This window comes from Manis javanica, chromosome X (genome assembly GCF_040802235.1).
Source record: "Manis javanica isolate MJ-LG chromosome X, MJ_LKY, whole genome shotgun sequence".
NCBI classification, from domain to species: domain Eukaryota; kingdom Metazoa; phylum Chordata; class Mammalia; order Pholidota; family Manidae; genus Manis; species Manis javanica.
The window spans coordinates 58271548-58291833 of record NC_133174.1 but is presented as its reverse complement, the minus strand read 5'-3'; the positions used below and the strand labels follow the sequence as shown (position 1 = coordinate 58291833).

The 20286-nt window shown below is 36.0% G+C and overlaps 1 protein-coding gene across 1 annotated transcript in view; it reads left to right on the top strand.

Moving 5' to 3' along the window:
- The window catches only part of TEX11 (testis expressed 11), a 391628-nt gene that overhangs the window by 211216 nt on the left and 160126 nt on the right, over window positions 1-20286 (top strand). Inside the window, exon 16 of the mRNA XM_073227602.1 lies at window positions 5430-5567. Coding sequence (XP_073083703.1) covers window positions 5430-5567 — 138 coding nt within the window. The remainder of the gene's footprint in view (window positions 1-5429; window positions 5568-20286) is intronic.

Sequence of the window (20286 nt, the reverse complement as noted above, 5' to 3'; positions counted from 1 at the left end):
CTATGTGATGTCTTGAATATGTTAATTAGCTTGATTGTAGTGATCATTTCACAGTGTGAACATATATCAAAATCTCTTATTTTATACCTTCAGGGCAGGTGTTATGAAAGAGAATGGTATTCTTGCTTTCTTGTACTGTGTTTTACTCCTTTATGTAGCAGGTGAGAAATTACTTAAGATTTTGGTTTTTCTGTTGAGTTTTTTTCCTTTTCCCTCAATTCCCAATCTTACAGAATGATTTTTTTTTTAACTCAGACTTCCATCACTGGAGAAGAATATAATCTTTAGTTCCAAATAGTCAGTGGCAGTGTTGTACCTACTCAGCACAGTTGATTCTACTTGCAAAGCATGTTTTATTCCTTCTTTTCATTGAAAAATGTGAAGATTCTTGATGGGGTATAAGGGACGCATGTACGTTACCTTGGTGTGCATGAGCAATCTGGGTTTTCTTAGCTTGAAAGAACTTATCCAGGATATTTCTTTCTTATTTTTCCTAATAGCTTCTTAACATTGAAAAATTTTAAGTGCCTAAAAAGTGAAAACACATTTTTAATAAAATCAAAGAAGCATTTAATTATTGTGAAATAAATAGTGAAAACCTCGAAATAACTAACTTTCGAACATTAAGAATATCATCATAAATAAACTTAATTGGATGTTATGTGTTCCTTAAATTGGCAACTGTGAGACTACATAGCAATGTCAATATAGACGAATATTTACAAAACAGAATTAAAAATGGAAAGAATATGAATTTCAAATAAAAACTATGATTACAACTATATAAAAATACAAAATGAGAAAGTTAAAATTGAAAGAATAAATCAAAATAGCTGTATTCACATAGTGAATTGTTGATGTTCTCTTTAAAAATTTTGTCGTTGTTTTAATAACTTTTAAATTGTATTTTGAGTGTTCTAAGATGGTTTAATACCCTTTCAGACTCTTCATCCCACATGTGAAATTTATATTTTTTCCCGGCTTTATTGAGCTATAATTGACAAAAATTATAATTAAAGTGGTGCATAACATAATTATTTGATTTGGTATACATATAAATTGTGAAAGAGTTCTAAGAATTGTTTTAATTAATATCCATCACTTTTTTTGGTGAGAACAGTTTTACTCTCTTGGCAACAAATCCAGTTTTCTCAAATATAGTCACCATGTTATACATTAGATCCTCGATATTTTTCATCTTATAATGCAAGTTTGTTTTCTTTTCTGTGTTTTTTGTAACCCCTTCCCATTTCTCCCACCCTCCCGGCCCATGGCAATGCCATAGTATTCTCTGTTTTTATGAGTTTAACTTTTTATTTTTCAGGTTCCATGTGTAAGTGATATACCATACAGTATTTGTCTTTGTCTGCCTGGCTTACATCAGTTAGGAAAATGTCCTCCAATTCCATTCATGTTGTCACAGGATGTCCCTCTTTTTTATGGTAGAATAATATTCCAGTGAATACACATACCTTTTTTTTCAGGAAATCAAAAGCCACTTTTTTTGGTATCATTAATCTACAATATCATGAGGAACCCTATGTTTACTAGGCTCCCCCATCACCAAGTCCCCCCCAGATACCCCAATACAGTCACTGTCCATCAGCGTAGTAAGATGCTGTAGAATCATTACTTGCCTTCTTTGTGTTGTACAGCCCTCCCTGTCACTCCCCCACACTATACCTGCTTATCATGGTGCCCCCTTTCACCCCCACTTATCTGTCCCTTCCCACCCATCCTCCCCAGTCCCGTTCATTCCCTTTGGTAACTGTTAGTCCATTCTTGGGTTCTGTGAGTCTGCTGCTGTTTTGTTCCTTCAGTTTTTTTCTTTGTTGTTATACTTCACAGATGAGTGAAATCATTTGATACTTGTTTTTCTCCACCTGGATTACTTCACGGAGCATAATACCCTCTATCTCCATCTATGTTATTGCAAATGGTAGGATTTTTTTTCGTCTTATGGCTGAATAATATTCCATTGTGTAAGTGTACCACATCTTCTTTATTCATTCATCTACTGATAGACACTTAAGTTGCTTCCATTTCTTGGCTATTGTAAATAGTGCTGCAATAAACATAGGGGTGCATATGTCTTTTTCAAACTGGGCTGCTGTAGTCTTTGGGTAAATTCCTAGGAGTGGAATTCCTGGGTCAAATGGTGTTTCTATTTTGAGTTTTTTGAGGAACCTCCATACTGCTTTCCACAATGGTTGAACTAATTTACATTCCCACCAGCAGTGTAGGAGGGTTCCCCTTTCTCCACAACCTCTCCAACATATGTTGTTGTTTGTCTTTTGGATGGTGGCGATCCTTACTGGTGTGAGGTCATATCTCATTGTAGTTTTAATTTGCATTTCTCTGATGACAAGCGATGTGGAGTATCTTTTCATGTGTCTGCTGGCCATCTGAATTTCTTCTTTGGAGAAGTGTCTGTTCAGATCCTGTGCCCATTTTTTAATTGGATTATTTGCTTTTTGCTTGTTGAGGTGGGTGAGCTCTTTATATATTTTGGATGTCAACCCTTTATCATATCTGTCATTATGGATATATTCTCCCATACTCTAGGATGCCTTTTTGTTCTGTTGGTTGTGTCCTTTGCTGTACAGAAGCTTTTCAGCTTGATATAGTCCCACTTGTTCATTTTTGCTTTTAATTCCTTGCCCAGGGAGATATGTTCCTGAAGAAGTTGCTCATGTTTATGTCTAAGAGATTTTTGCCTATGTTTTTTTCTAAGAGTTTTATGATTCATGACTTACATTCAGGTCTTTGATCCATTATGAATTTACTTTTGTGTATGCAGTTAGAGAATGATCCAGTTTCATTCACTTACATGTAGCTGTCCAGTTTGGTAACACCAGCTGTTGAAGAGGCTGTCATTTCCCCATTGTATATCCATGGCTCCTTTATCGTATATTAACTGACCATATATGTTTGGGTTAATATGTGGACTTTCTATTCTGTTCCACTGGTCAGTTGGTCAGTTCTTGTGCCAGTACCAAACTGTCTTAATTACTGTGTCTTTATAGTACAGCTTGACATTGGGAAGCGAGATCCCCCTGCTTTATTCTTCCTTCTCAGGATTGCTTTGACTATTTGAGGTTTGTGGTTCCATATTAATTTTAAAACTATTTGTTCCAGTTTGTTAAAGAATGCTGTTGGTATTTTGGTAGGGATTGCATTGAATCTGTATATTGCCTTAGGCAGGCTGTCCATTTTGACAATATTAATCCTTCCTAGCCAAGAGCATGGGATGAGTTTCCATTTATTAGTGTCTTCTTTAATTTCTCTTAAGAGTGTCTTGTAGTTTTCAGGGTATAGGTCTTTCACTTCCTTGGTTAGGTTTATTCCTAGGTATTTTATTCTTTTTGATGCAATTGTGAATGGATTTGTTTCCCTGATTTCTCTTTCTGCTAGTTCCTCATTAGTATATAGGAATGCCACAGACTTCTGTGTGTTAATTTTGTACCTGAAACTTTCCTGTATTCAGATATTTGTTCTAGTAGTTTTGGAGTGGAGTCTAGGGTGTTTTTTATGTACAATATCATGTCATCTGCAAATAATGACAGTTTGACTTCGTCTTTCTCAATCTGGATTCCTTGTATTTCTTGTTTTGTCTGATTTCCCTGGATGGGCCCTCTAGTACTACGTTGAATAACAGTGGGGAGAGTGGGCATCCTTGTCTTGTTCCCGATCTCAGAGGAAAAGCTTTCAGCTTCTTGCTGTTAAGTATGATGTTGGCTGTGGGTTTGTCATATATGGCCTTTATTATGTTGAGGTACTTGCCCTCTATACCCATTTTGTTGTGAGTTTTTATCATGAATGGATATTGAATTTTGTCTAATGCTTTTTCAGCATCTATGGAGATGATCATGTGTTTTTTGTCCTTTTTGTTGATGTGGTGGGTGATGTTGATTGATTTTTTTATTGCTTTTCATTTCTTTAATTATTGCTGAGGTTGACAATTTGTTCGACTTTTCATTTGCAATTATTATTTTTTTGAGAGGGCATCTCTCATATTTATTGATTTTTGAATGTTGTACCATCCTTGCATCCCTGGGATGAATCCCACTTGGTCATGGTGTATGATCCTCTTGATGTATTTTTGAATTCGGTTTGCTAATATTTTGCTGTGTGTTTTTGCATCTATGTTCATCGGGGATATTGGTCTGTAGTTTTCTTTTTTTGTGGGTTCTTTGCCTGTTTTTGATATTGGAGTGATGTTGGCTTCATAGAATGAGTTTTGTAGTAGTCCCTCCTCTTCTATTTTATGGAAAACTTTAAAGAGAATGGGTATTATGTCTTCTCTATATGTCTGATAAAATTCAAAGTTGAATCCATCTGGCCTGGTGGTTTTTTTCTTGGGTAGTTTTTCGATTACCAATTCAATTTCTTTGCTGGTAATTGGTCTGTTTAGATTTTCTGTTTCTTCCTTGGTCAGTCTTGGAAGGGTGTATTTTTCTAGGAAGTTGTCCATTTCTTCTAGGTTTTCCTGTTAGCATATAAATTTTCATAGTATTCTCTAATAATTCTTTGTATTTCTGTGGGGTCCGTTGTGATTTTTCCATTCCCATTTCTGTTTCTGTTGATGTGTGTAGATTCTCTTTTTCTCTTAATAAGTCTGGCTAGCGGTTTATCTCTTTTGTTTATTTTCTCAAAAAAACAACTCTTGATTTTATTGATTTTTTCTATTTTATTCTTCTCAGTTTTATTTCTTCTCTGATCTTTATTATTTTTTTTATCCATTCATTAGTTAATGAACACTTAGGTTTTTCCGTACATTGGCTATTATGAATAATGCTGAAGTTAACATGGGAGAACAAATATCTGTTTGACATATTGATTTCATTTGCTTTGGACATATACCCAGATGTGGGATTGCTCATCATTTTGTAGTTTTATTTTTAATTGCTTGAGAAACCTGCACATTGTTTTTCATAGTGGCCTTCCCAGTATACATTCCTACTGACTGTGTACAAGTTTGCCATTTCTGCCTATCCTCAGAAAATTTATCTCTTGTCTTTCTGATGATTTGTCATTCTAACAGGGGTGAGGTAATTCATCCTTGTGATTTTGATTTGTATTTCCCTGATAATTAGTAATGTTGAGTACATTTTCATGTACCTGTTGCGATTTTTATGTCTTTGGAAAAATGTGTATTCAGATCCTTTTCCCATTTTTAAAACTTTTTTTTTTGCTGTTGAGTTTTAGGAGTTCTTTGTATATTTTGGATATTAACCCCCTTTTAATATGTAGATTGCAAATATTTTCTCCCAGTCTGTATGTTGCCTTTTAATTTGTTGATGATTTCTGTGAAATTTCTAATGTAAGGAAGAAGAGAGAATAGTGACTGCCACTTTATAACTCAACAAAAAATTATTACCAAATGTAAAGATATATTTGTGATTTAGTTATTTATTTTTAAACTTTAGGTTCAAAATTATGCCGATGCTCTACACTGGTACTATTATTCTCTGAGATTTTATGCACATGATCAGGCGGATCCAGAATTGGCAAAGCTGCATAGGAACATGGCTTCCTGTTTCCTGCATTTGGAACAACTTGATAAGGTCTGTTGATTTTCTACTTTTCAAAGACAGTAAATGTTGTTTTGCACGGTGGCAGAGAGATACAGTGGTGTGACTTCTTGGCTGTTAGGTTATGATGTCTGAGAGTTCTTTCCTAAAGGACAAACTCAAAGTGATATTTTCCTGACTTGCACACTGTAAGCATTAATGAGTGGAACTTCCAAAAAAGGGAATTTGGAGGACAATTTATTCCATTGCTTACTGCTTATTTTTTGCCCCCTGTTCTGAAAGGTAATAATATTATTGGGACTCCTGAACAAAATTATATGCTACTAACCATCTGCAGTACTGTCCTTTGAAGCTGACAGAATTTAAAGTATACATTGTTTTGGTCAAAAATTCAGTGAGAGCAAGCACTTGGAAGAAATGGTCATTCTTTTACTTTCTGGGTTATCTATTGCCTTTCCAATCATTCAGCAATTGGTTTCTCATCAGGACAAAATTCTAGAAGGTAAAAGAGGGAAAAACTTACTTAAGTATAGTGCCATTCATTCTTCCAAAACCAATTTGGACATTTCTTCCTTTGTGTATCATAGTATGCACAGAATGGGGGTGGTGGGGATTAGCTCATGGAAATAGAAAAGCTGGAAATATAAGTAAGAAGAAGGAGTGTGGACACAGATAAAATATAAAGGTTTTTGTTCCTTTTAATGAAAATTTTATGGGAAAAGAGGTGATTAAGGATTGTAATTCCCGACATTTTCTTTGAGGATTTGTTTAATTTGAAGGGTTGTTTGTTTATCTGACTAAATACTTCAGTTTTTTTTTCGGAAGAATATTTACCATGTTAGTTTGTATGTTATAAAGTCATTGTCCTAGAAGATAAGGTAAAATGTTAACTAACTCTTATTTATGCATAGGCTGGCATTTAAGTATTTCAGAAAAATAGTTGACTACTATTTACATAAAGACCTGAAAAGGTTATCACACAGATTTTGTTACTTAATTCATTATATTTCTACACAAGATACCATTAAGTATTTCGGAAAAATAGTTTTCTCCTGCTTACTTCAAGACCTGTAAAGATGATCATAAAGCCTTAGTAACTTCTTTGATTTACATGGGACTCGCAGATTGAGAAGTACCTTGACCTGGAGCTGGACATGCTAGTTGTGGTTATGAATGCACCTCAGGTCAAGGAAGGGTATTTAATCAGCTAGTCAAGAAAGAACACAGTATGAGAAACTGAGCTAGTCTCTGAGGTTACAGGGATGAACAACATATAGTTGCCTTTGACTCAGGGTATCCTAATAGGCTGATAGGAGCAGATCATGGCAATAAGGGAAATCCAAGTGTTGAAAATATTCTGTAAGTTAGGCACACAGGTAATTGACATCACATAAGTGTATCAGCAGGGAACAGGTCTTCAACCATAGAGATTTTGACTCAGAGGCAAGATTCAAATCTTTAGGAAATTGGGGTTATGTGCAGACAGACTAGAAAGAGCAAGGTCTACCTATAGCTCCAAACCTACAGGAACTGGGATATAAGGGTACTTTTAAGAGTGGGACATGGACATAGGGAGGAAGACTGGGTTGCAATTAGCAGAACACGCAGTAACTAGGTATCTAATCTTCTAAGACTTGAAGCAGTACTTCTTGAATCTCCTCTAACTAATGTCAAGTTTGGATCTTAGAGCCTACTGTAGGACTGAGCTTGTAATTAGGAGTTCAAATGGTGTTGGTAGTGAGGAAGAGAAGAGGGCAGGTAACCAGGCAAGTCCTTGCAATGTATACTCAGTGTGTGATTGATTATATCATTTAAGGATAGTTTGGTGGTGAAGCCAAAGGTTATTCTGAATTTCTTCAAGGTAACTTTGTTGATTACTAGTAATCTATTTCTGTTATTTCATCCTTCCTTTACCGAACTTAGCAAATATGATTTGCTACCCTCCATATATAAATACTCTCCTATGCATTAGGAAATATACAAAGGTGAAAAATTATACAGTACATCATATTATACCATTTTACTATTTCCATCTAGCCTTGTTAATTTTCATTGTCTGCTTTTTTCACTCTTTCCCTTGAGCTACTTGAACATTATTTAAAAATTTATGAAATCATGCTTATTGTATCTCCTAAAATTTCATGGTTTTTCAGCAAGGTGCTCAACAAAACTGACTCTTGTTGACATTTTTTATTGAAGTATAGTCGATATTCAGTCTTATATTGGTTACTAGTTATAAAATGGTGGTTCAACAGTTGTGATTATTATTATATTATTAAGGTATGATTGGTATACAGTCTTATGAAGGTTTCACATGAGCAACATTGTGGTTCCTACATTCACCCATATTATCAAGTCCCCCCCTCACCCCATTGCAGTCTCTGTGATCAGTGCGGTAAGATGCTATAGAGTCACTATTTGTCTTCACTGTACTGTACTGCCTTTGTCGTGACCCCACTACATTTCATGTGTAAATCATAATGCCCCTTAATCCCCTTTTCCCTCCCCCCATGAGTCTCCCCATGTCACTTTCTTTTAATAACCACTAGTCTTTTCATGGAGTCTGTGAGTCTGCTGCTCTTTTGTTCCTTCAGAGTTGTTATACTCCACATATGAGTGAAATTATCTGATACTTGCTTTTCTCTGCTTGGCTTATTCACTGAGCATTATACCCTCTAGCTCCATCCATGTTGTTGCAAATGGTAAGATTTGTTTTCTTCCTATGGCTGAATAATATTCTATTGTGTATATGTACCACATATTTAACCATTCATCCATTGATAGAGACTTAGGTTGCTTCCATATGTTGGCTATTGTAACTAGTGCTGCGATAAACATAGGGGTGCATATGTCTTTTGAATCTAGGATCTTGTTTTCTTTTGGTAAGTTCCTAGGAGTGGAATTCCTGGTTCAAATGGTATTTCTATTTTTAGTTTTCTGAGGAACCTCCATATTGCTTTCCACATGGTTACACTAATTTATATTCCCACCAACAGTGTAGGAGGGTTCCCCTTTCTCCGCATCCTTGCCCCACTTGTTTTTCTTTGTCTTTTGGATGGTGGCCATCCTAATTGGTGTGCGATGATATCTCATTGTGGGTTTTTTTTGCATTAAAAAATTTTTTTTAAATTTTAATATCATTAACATAAAATCACATGGGCAACATTGTGGTTACTAGATTCCCCCATTATCAGGTCCCCACCACATACCCCATTACAGTTACTGTCCATCAGCGTAGTAAAATTCTAGAGTCACTACATGTCTTGTGATATACTTTCTGCCCTGTGCCCCCCCACTATGTTATGTGTGTTAATCTTAATGACCCTTAATCCCTTTATCCCTCCCTACCCACCCATACTCCCTGGTCCCTTGCCCTTTGGTAACTCTTAGTCCATTCTTGGGTTCTGTGAGTTTGCCACTGTTTTGTTCCTTCAGTTTTTGCTTTATTCTTATGCTCCACCAATGAGTGAAATCATTTGATACTTGTCTTTCTCTGCCTGGCTTATTTCACTGAGCATAATACCCTCTAGCTCCATCCATGTTGTTGCAAATGGTAGGATTTGTTTTCTTCTTATAGCTGAATAATACTCCATTGTGTACATGTACCACATCTTGTTTATTCATTCACCTACTGATGGACACTTAGGTTGCTTCCATATGTTGGCTATTGTAAATAGTGCTGTGATAAACATAGGGGTGCATATGTCTTTTTGAAACTGGGATCCTGATTTCTTAGGTCAAATTCCTAGGAGTGGAATTCCTGGATCAAATGGTATTTCTATTTTTAGTTTTTTGAGGAACCTCCATACTGCTTTCCACAGTGGTTGAACTAGTTTACATTCCCACCAGCCATGTAGCAGGGGACCCTTTCTCAGCATCCTCACCAGCATTTGTTGTTCCTAGTCTTTTCTATCTTGACCATCCTAACTGGTGTGAGATGATATCTCATTGTGGTTTTAATTTGCATTTCCCTGATAATTAGTGGTGTGGAGCATCTTTTCATGTGACTGTTGGCCATCTGAATTTCTTCTTTGGAGAAGTGTCTGTTCAAATCCTCTGCCAATTTTTAATAGGGTTATTTGCTTTTTGTGTATTGAGGCGTGTGAGTTCTATATGTATTTTGGATGCTAACCCCTTGTCGGATGTGTCATTTACAAATATATTCTCTTCCATAATGTAGGATGCCTGTTTGTTCTTCTGATGGTGTCCTTTGCTGTACAGAAGCTCTTTAGCATGATGTAGTCCCATTTGTTCATTTTGTATTTTCTTTCCCTTACCCTAAGAGATGCGTTCAGGAAAAAGGTGCTCATGTTTATATTCAAGAGATTATTGCCTATATTTTCTTCTAAGAGTTTTACAGTTTCATTACCTACATTCCGGTCTTTGATCTATTTCGAATTTACTTTTGTGCATGAGTTTAGACAATAATCTAGTATCATTCTCTTGCATGTAGCTGTCCTATTTTCCCAACACCAATTGTCAAAGAGGCTGTCATTTTCCCATTGAATTTACATGGCTCACTTATCACATATTAATTGACCATATATGCTTGGGTTTATATCTGGGCTCTCTCTTCTGTTCCATTGGTCTATGGGTCTGTTCTTATTCCAGTACCAAATTGTCTTGATTACTGTGGCTTTTTAGTGGAGCTTGAAGTTTGGGAGCATAATGCTCCCACTTTCTTCTTCCTTCTCAGGATTGCTTTGGCTATTCGGTGTCTCTTGTGGTTCCATATGAATTTTAGAACAATTTTCTCTAGTTCATTGAAGAATGCTGTTGGTATTTTGATAGGAATTGCATTGAATCTTTAGATTACTTTGGGCAGGATGGCCATTTTGACAATCTTAATTCTTCCTGTCCATGAGCATGGATTTATTTACATGTATTGGTGTCTTCTTTAATTTCTTTCATGAGTGTCTTGTAGTTTTCATGGTATAGGTCTTTCACCTACTTGGTTCGGTTTATTCCTAGGTATTTTATTCTTTTTCATGGAACTGTGAATAGAATTCTTTTCCTGATTTCTCTTTCCACTAGTTCATTGTTAGTGTATAAGAATGCAACAGATTTCTGAGTATTAAATTTGTCTCCTGCAATGCTGCTGAATTCAATTAACTGTAGTAGTTTTGAGGTGAATTCTTTAGAGGTTTTATATGTACAATTTCGTGTCATCTGCAAACAGTGATAAGTCTAACTTCTCCCGTACCAATCTGGACAACTTTTATTTCTTTGTGTTGTCTGCGTTGGATGGAATCACCGGTATTCTGTTCAATACAAGTAGGGAGTGTGAGCATCCTTGTTTTATTACTGATCTTAAAAGAAAAGCTATCAGCTTCTCGCTGTTAAGTATGATGTTGCCTGTGGATTTGTCTCATATGGCCTTTATTATGTTGAGGTATTGCCCTCTATACCCATATTGTGGAGAGTTTTCATCATGAATGGATGTTGAATTTTATTGAATGCTTTATCAGCATCTATGGAGATGATCATATGGTTTTTGTCCTTTTTGTTGATGTGGTGGATGATGTTGATGGATTTCCGAATGTTGTAACTTCCTTGCATTCCTGGGATGAATCCCAGTGGATCATGAAGGATGATCTTTTTGATGTATTTTTGAATTCAATTTCATAATATTTTGTTGTGTATTTTTGCATCTATGTTCATCAGGGACATTGTCTGTAATTTTCTTTTTTTGTGATGTCTTTGCCTTCTTTTGGTATTAGAGTGATGTTGGCCTCATAGAATGAGTTTGGGAATATTCCCTCCTCTTCCACTTTTTGGAAAACTTTAAGGAGGATGGGAATTAAGTCTTAACTAAATGTTTGGTAAAATTCAGCAGTGAACATCCTGCGAAAAGCAATATACAGATTTGATGCAATCCCTATCAAATTACCAACAACATTCTTCAACAAACTGGAACAAATAGTTCAAAAATTCATATGGAAACACCAAAGACCCCAAATAGCCAAAGCAATCCTGAGTAGGAAAAATAAGGAGGGGGAGATCTCGCTCCCCAGCTTCAAGCACTACTACAAAGCCACAGTAATCAAGACAATTTGGTACTGGCACAAGAACAGAGCCACAGACCAGTGGAACAGAATAGAGACTCCAGACATTAACCCAAACATACATTGTCAATTAATAAATGATAAAGGAGCCATGGACATACAATGGGGAAATTACAGTCTCTTCAACAGATGGTGCTGGCAAAACTGGACAGCTACATGTAAGAGAATGAAACTGGATCACTGTCTAACCCCATACACAAAAGTAAATTCGACATGGATCAAAGACATGATTGCAAGTCATGAAACCACAAAACTCTTAGAAAATAACATAGGCAAAAATCTCTTGGACATAAACTTGAGTAACTTCTTCATGAACATATCTCCCTGGGGCAAGAGAAACAAATGCAAAAATGAGCAAGCAGGACTACATCAAGCTGAAAAGATTCTGTAGAGCAAAGGACACCATCAATAGAACAAAAAGGTACCCTACAGTATGGGAGAATATATTCATAAATGACAGATCCGATAAAGGGTTGACATCCAAAATATATAAAGAGCTCACACACCTCAACAAGCAAAAAGCAAATAATCCAATTAAAAAACGGACAGAGAAGCTAAGCAGACAGTTCTCCAAAGAAGAAATTCAGATGGCCAACAGACACATGAAATGATGCTCCACATCACTAGTTATCAGAGAAATGCAAATTAAAATCACAATGAGATATCACCTCACACCAGTAAGGATGGCTACCATCCAAAAGACAAACAACAACAAATGTTGGCGACGTTGTGGAGAAAGGGGAACCCTCCTACCCTGCTGGTGGGAAAGTAAATTAGTTCAGCCATTGTGGAAAGCAGTATGGAGGTTCCTCAAAATGCTCAAAATAGAAATAACATTTGACCCAGGAATTCCACTTCTAGCAATTTACCCTAAGAATGCAGCAGCCCAGTTTGAAAAAGACATATGCACCCCTATGTTTATTGCAGCACTATTTACAATAGCCAAGAAATGGAAGCAACTTAAGTGTCCATCACTAGATGAATGGATAAAGAAGATGTGGTATATATACATAATGGAATATTATTCAGCCATAAGAAGAAAACAAATCCTACCATTTGCAACAGCATGGATGGAGCTAGAGGGTATTATGCTCATTGAAATAAGCCAAGCGGAGAAAGACAAATACCAAATGATTTCACTCATCTGTGGAGTATAAGAACAAAGAAAAACTGAAGGAACGAAACAGCGGCAGGATCACAGGACCCAAGAATGGACTAACAGTTACTAAAGGGAAAGTGAGTGGGGAGAATGGGAGGGAAGGGAGGGATAAGGGTAGGGAAAAAGAAAGGGGGTATTATGATTAGCATGTATAAAGTTGGAGGGGGGAATGGGGATGGATGTGCAACACAGAGAAGAGAAGTAGTGATTCTACAACATCTTACTATGCTGATGTACAGTGACTGTAATGGGGATTGTGTGGGGGACTTGGTGAAGGGGTGACCCTAGTAAACATAATGTTCTTCATGTAATTGTAGATTAATGATAACAACAGCAACAACAAAAAAAGTCCTTAAAAAATTCAGCATTGAAACCCTCTGGTCTAGGAATTTTGTTCTTAGGTAGTTTTTTGATTACCCATTCAATTTCATTACTGAGAATTGGTCTATTCAAATTTTCTGTTTCTTCCTGGGTCACCCTTGGAAAGTTGTATTTTTCTAGAAAGTTGTCCATATCTTCTAGGTTACCCAGTTTGTTAGCATATGATTTTTCATAGTATTCTCTAATAATTATTTTTATTTCTGGTGTCCGTAGTGATTTTTCCTTTCTCATTTCTGATTCTGTTTATGTGTGTGAGATCCCTTTTTTTCTTGATAAATCTTGCTATGGGTCTATCTGTTTTGCTTATCTTCTCAAAGAACCAGCTTCTGCTTTCGTTGATTCTTTCTATTATTTTATTTTTCTCGATTTTATTTATTTCTGCTCTAATCTTTATTATGTCCCTCCTTCTACTGACTTTGGGCCTCATTTGTTTTTCTATTTCTGGTTTCATTAGTTGTGAGTTTAGACTGTTCCTATGGGATTGTTTTTTCCTGGGTAGTCCTGTATTGCCATATACTTCCCTCTTAGCACTGCCTTTGCTGCATCCCACAGGTTTTGCAGTTTTGAGTTATTGCTGTCATTTATCTCCATATAGTGGTTGATTTCTGTTTTAATTTGGTCATTGATCCATTGTTTATTTGGGAGCATGTTATTAAGCCTCCATGTGTTTGTGGGCTTTTTCATTTTCATTGTGTAATTTATTCCTAGTTTCATTCCTTTGTGGTCTGAGAAACTGGTTGGTACAATTTCAATCTTTTTGAATTTACTGAGGCTCTTTTTGTGGCCTAGTATATGATCTATTCTTGAAAATGTTCCATGTGCATTTGAGAAGAATGTATCCTGTTGCTTTTGGATGGAGTGTTATGTAGCTGTCCATTAGGTTCATCTGTTCTAATGCATTTTTCAGTGTTTCTGTCCCCTTACTTATTTTCTGTCTGGTTTATCTGTCCTTTGGATTGAGTGTTGTGTTGAAGTCTCCTAAAATGAATGCATTGCATTCTATTTCCCCCTTTAATTTTCTTAGAATTGTTTCACACGTATCGGTGATCCTGTGTTGGGTACATAGATATTTATAATAGTTATATCCTCTTGTTGGACTGACTGTTTATCATTATGTAATATCCTTCTTTGTCTCTTGTTACTTTCTTTGTTTTGAAGTCTATTTTGTCTGATACAAGTACTGCAACTCCTGTTTTTTTCTCCATTAATTGCATGAAATATCTTTTTCTGTCCCTTTACTTTCAGTTTGTGTATGTCTTTCGGTTTGAAGTGAGTTTCCTGTAGACAGCATATAGATGGGTCTTGTTTTTTCATCCATTCAGTGACTCTGTGTCTTTTGATTGGCACTTTCAGTCCATTTACATTTTGGGTGATTTTTGATAGGTGTGTACATATGGCTATTGCAGGCACTTTAGATTCGTGGTTATTAAAGTTTCCAGGGTATTCCCCTTACTAACAGTCTAATTTAACTCATTTATTATGGTATTTCAAACCATAATAAACAATATGAAGATTCTTTTTCTTTCTCCCATTCTTCTTGTCCCTCCTCTACTCTTTGTATAATAGGTGTCATATTCTGTACCCTTTGTATACCCATTAACTGACTTTGTGGGTATTTGATTCAGTTTTGCATTTGCTTAGCAATTAATTGATCTACTTCCTTTGTAGTGTGGTTTTCTTTTCTTTCTTTTGACTGTAGGTAAAGATTTCATTTTTTAAAAGTTTTTCATTAAGGTGTTATTGATATACATTCTTACGAAGGTTTCACATGAAAAAACAATGTGCTTACTACACTTACCCATATTATCAAGTCCCCACCCATACCCCAATGCAGTCAGTGTACATCAGTGTAGTAAGATGCAACAGATTCCCTATTTGCCTTCTCTATGGTACACTGTTTTCCCCGGATTGCGCACACCATGTTTACTAAACATAATACCCCTCAATCCCCTTCTTCCTCCCCCCCAACACGCTCTCCCAGACTCCTCCCCTTTGGTAACCAGTAGTCCCTTCTTGGAGTCTCTGATTATGCTGCTGTTTTGTTCCTTCAGTTTTGCTTCATTGATATACTCCACAAATGAGTGAAATCATTTGGCACTTGTCTTTCTCTGCCTGGCTTATTTCACTGAGCTTAATATCCTCCAGCTCCATTCATGTTGTTGCAAATGCTAGGATTTGTTTTTCTTATGGCTGAATAATATTCCATTGTGTATATGTACCACATCTTCTTTATCCATTCATCTACTGATGGACACTTAGGTTGCTTCCATATCTTGGCTATTGTATATAGTGCTGCAATAAACATAGGAGTGCATATGTCTTTTTGAATCTGAGAACTTGTATTCTTTGGGTAAATTCCAAGGAGTGGGATTCCTGGGTAAAATCATTTTTCTATTTTCAGATTTTTGAGGAACCTCCAGATTGCTTTCCACATCGTTGAACTACCTTACATTCCCAGCAGCAGTGTAGGAGGGTTCCTATTTCTCCGCATCCTCGCCACCATTCATTGTTCTTAGTCTTTTCGATGCTAGCCATCCTTAGTGGTGTTAGCTGATATCTCACTGTGGTTTTAATTTGCATTTCCCTTATGATTAGTGATGTGGAGCATCTTTTCATTTGTCTGTTGGTCATCTGAATTTCTTCTTTGGAGAACTGCCTCTTCATATCCTCTGCCCATTTTTTAATCGGGTTATTTGCTTTTTGGGTTTTGACACATGTAAGTTCTTTATATATTTTGGATGTTAGCCCCTTGTCGGATATGTCATTTACAAATATATTCTCCCATACTGTAGGATGCCCTTTTGTTCTATTAATGGTGTCCTGTCCAATACAGAAACTTTTTAGTTTGATGTAGTCCCATACATTCTTTTTTGCTTTTGTTTCCCTTGCTCGAGGAGATGTGTTCAGCAAGAAGTTGCTCATGCTTACATTCAGGAGATTTTTGCCTATGTCGTGTTCTAAGAGTTTTATGGTTTCATGACTTACATTCAGGTCTTGATCCATTTCAAATTTGATTTTCTGTATGGGGTTTTGCAATGATCCAGTTTTATTCTCTTGCATGTAGCTGTCCAGTTTTGTGAATACCAGCTGTTGAAGAAGCTCTTATTTCACCATGTATGTCCATGGCTCCTTTATCATATATATATTGACCATATATGTTTGAGTTTATAACAGGGCTCTCTTGTCTGTTCCATTGGTGTATGCGTCTCTTCTTGTGCCACTACCAAACTGTCTTGATTACTGTGGCTTTGTAGTAGAAATTGAAAGTGGGGAGCATAATTCCTCCCCTTTATTCTTCCTTCTCAGGATTGCTTTGGTCTTTTGTAGTTCCATAGAAATTTTAGAGTGATTTTCTCTAGTTTGTTGAAGAGTGCTGTTCATATTTTGATAAGAATTGCATTGAATCTGTATATTGCTTTAGGCAGGATGGCCATTTTGACAATATTAACTCTTCCTATCTATGAGCACGGGATGTTTTTCCATGTATTGGTGTCTTCTTTAATTTCTCTCATGAGCGTCTTGTAGTTTTCAGGGTATAGGTCTTTCTCCTACTTGGTTAGGTTTATTCCTAGGTATTTTATTCTTTTTCATGGAACTGTGAATGGAATTGTTTTCCTGATTTTTCTTTCTGCTAATTCATTGTTAGTGTAGAGAAATGAAACAGATTTCTGCATATTAATTTTGTGTCCTACAACTTTGCTGAATTCAGATATTAGGTCTAGTAGATTTGGAATGGATTCTTTAGGGTGTTTTATGTACAGTATCATGCCATCTGCAAACAGGGAAAGTTTAATTTCTTCCTTGTCAATCTGAATACCTTTTATTTCTTTGTGTTGTCTGATTGCTATGGCCAAGACCCCCAGTAGTATGTTGAATAGAGGGAGTAGAGTGGGCATCCTTGTCTTGTTCCTGATCTTAAAAGAAAAGCTTTCAGGTTGTTGCTGTTAAATATAATGTTGGCTGTGGGTTTGTCATATATGGCCTTTATTATTTTGAGGTACTTGTGCTCTATACACATTTTGTTGAGAGTTTTTATCATGAATGAATGTTGAATTTTGTCATATGCTTTTTCAGCATCTATTGAGATGACCATCTAGTTTTTGTCCTTCTTTTTGTTGATCTGGTGGATGATGTTGATGGATTTTCGAATGTTGCACCATCCTTGCATCCCTGGAATAAATCCTACTTGGTCATGATTGAGGATGTTTTTTAATGTATTTTTGTGTTCAGTTTGCTAATATTTTGTTGAGTATTTTTGCATCTATGTTAATCAGAGATATTTTTTTGTAATTTCCTTTTTTTGTTGTGTCTTTGCCTGGTTTTGGTATTAGAGTTATGGTGGTTTCATAGAAGAGTTGGAAGTATTCCCTCTACTTCTACTCTTTGGAAAAGTTTAAGGAGGATGGGTATTAGGTCTTCACTAAGTGTTTCATAAAATTTGTCTGTGAAGCCATCTGATCCAGGGTTTTTCTTAGGTAGGTTTTTGATTACCAGTTCAATTTCATTGCTGATAATTGGTCTGTTTTGATTTTTTTTTCTTTCTTGGTAAGCCTTGCAAGGTTGTATTTTTCTAGAAAGTTGTCCATATCTTCTAGGTTATCTGTTTTGTCAGCATATAGTTTTTCATAGTATTCTCTAATAATTCTTTTTATTTCTGTGGTGTCTGTAGTGATTTTTTCTTTCTCATTTCTGAATCTTTTTATGTGTGTAGACTGTTTTTTTCTTGATAAGTCTGGCTAGGGGGTTATTTTTGTTTATTTTCTTGAAGCACCTACTATTACTTTCATTGATTGTTAGTATTGTTTTATTCTTCTCGATTTAATTTATTTATGATGTAATCCTTTTTATGTCCCTCCTTCTACTGCCTTTGGTCTTCATTTGTTCTTCTTTTCTAGTTTCATTAGTTAAGAGTTTAGACTGGTCATATAGGATTTTTCTTCTTTCCTGAGGTAGGCCTGTCTTGCAATATGCTTTCCTCTCAGCATGGTGTTTGATGCATCCCATGGAGTTTGTGATGTTAAATTATTATTGTCTTTTGTGTCCATATATTGCTTGATCTCTGTTTTTATTTGATCATTTTTCATTGGTTATTTCTGAGCATGTTGTGACACCTCCATGTGGTTGTGAGATTTTTTATTTTCTTTGTGTAATTTATTTCTAATTTTATACCTTTGTGGTCTGAGAAACTGATTAGCAGAATGTCAGTGTTTTTGAATTTACTGAGGCTCTTTTTGTGGCCTAGTGTATGATCTGTTCTTGAAAATTGAAGCACTTGTATATGAAGTTCCATATACACTTGAGAAGAATATGTATTCTACTGATTTTCTGTGTAGAGTTCTGTAGATGTGTGTTAGGTCCATCTGTTCTGATGTGTTGTTCAGTGCCTCTGTGTCCTTACTTATTTTCTGTCTGGTTGATATGGCCTTCAGAATAAGTGGAGTGTTGAAGTCTCCTAGAATGAATACATTGCATTCTATTTCCCCTTCTAATTCTGTTTATGTGTGTAGACTGTTTTTTTCTTGATAAGTCTGGCTAGGGGGTTATTTTTGTTTATTTTCTTGAAGCACCTCCTATTGCTTTCATTGATTGTTAGTATTGTTTTATTCTTCTCGATTTAATTTATTTATGATGTAATCCTTTTTATGTCCTTTTTATATGAACATGCTCCAGTGTTTGGCACATAGTTATTTATAATGGTTATATCTTCTCTTTGGTTTGACCCTTTTATCTTTATGTAATATCCTTATTTGTCTCTTGTGACTGTCTTTGTTTTGAAGTCTGTTTTGTCTGATACAAGTGCTGCAGCTGCTGTTTTTTTCCCCCTATTTGTTGCATGAAATATCTTTTTCCATCCCTTCCCTTTTAGTCTTTGTACGTCTTTGGGTTTAAAGTGAGTCTCTTGTACGCAGCATATAGATGGGTCTTGTTTTTTATCCATTCAGTGACTCTATGTATTTTGATTGGTGCATTTAGTCCATTTGCATTTAGAATGATTATCAATAGGTATGTACATATTGCTCTTGCAGGCTTTACATCCATGGTTACCAAAGGTTCAAGGTTAACTTTCTTACTATCTAAGAGTCTAACTTAACTCACTTAATGTGCTATTACAAACACAGTCTAAAGGTTCTTTTTTTTTTCTCCTCCTTTTTCTTCCTCATCCATTCTTTATATATTAGGGAATCATATTCTGTACTCTTTGTCTATCCCCTGACTGACTTTGGGGATAGTTAATTTAATTTTGCATTTGCTTAGTGATTAGCTGTTCTATCTTTACTGTGGTTTTATTACCTCTGGTGACTGCTATTAAACCTTAGGAACACTTCCATCTATAGAAGTTGCTCCAAAATAGACTGTAGAGATAGTTTATGGGAGGTAAATTCTCTCAGGTTTTGCTTATCTGGAAATTGTTTAGTCCCTCCTTCAAATTTAAATGATAATCTTTCCAGATAAAGTAATCTTGGTTTGAGGCCCTTCTGCTTCATTGCATTAAATACATCATGCAACTCCCTTCTGGCCTGTAAGGTTTCTGCTGTGAAGTCTGATGTTAGCCTGATGGACTTTCCTTTGTATGTGATCTTCTTTCTGCCTCTGGCTGCTTTTAACAGTCTGTCCTTATCCTTGATCTTTGCCATTTTAATTACTATATGTCTTGGTGTGGTCTTCCTTGGTTCCTTGTGTTGGAAAATCTGTGGATTTCCATGGCCTGAGAGACTATCTCCTTCCCAAGATTGGGGAAGTTTTCAGCAATTACCTCCTCAAAGACACTTTCTATGCCTTTTTCTCTCTTTTCTTCTACTGGTACCCCTATAATGCGAATGTTGTTCCATTTGGATTGGCTCCACAGTTCTCTCAGTATTCTTCATTCCTAGAGATCCTTTTCTCTCTCTGTACCTTAGCTTCTTTGTATTCCTCTTCTTGAATTTCTATTTCATTTATTGTCTCCTCCACCGTATCTAATCTGCTTTTAATACCCTCCTTTTTGCTCTGCAACGATTGGATCTCCAACCGGAATTCATTCCTGAGTCCTTCAGTATCTTTCCATACCTCCATGAGCATGTTAATGATTTTTATTTTGAACTCCCTTTCAGGAAGATTCTTGAGGTCGATGTCATTTAAATATTTGTCAGGAGTTGTATTAATAATT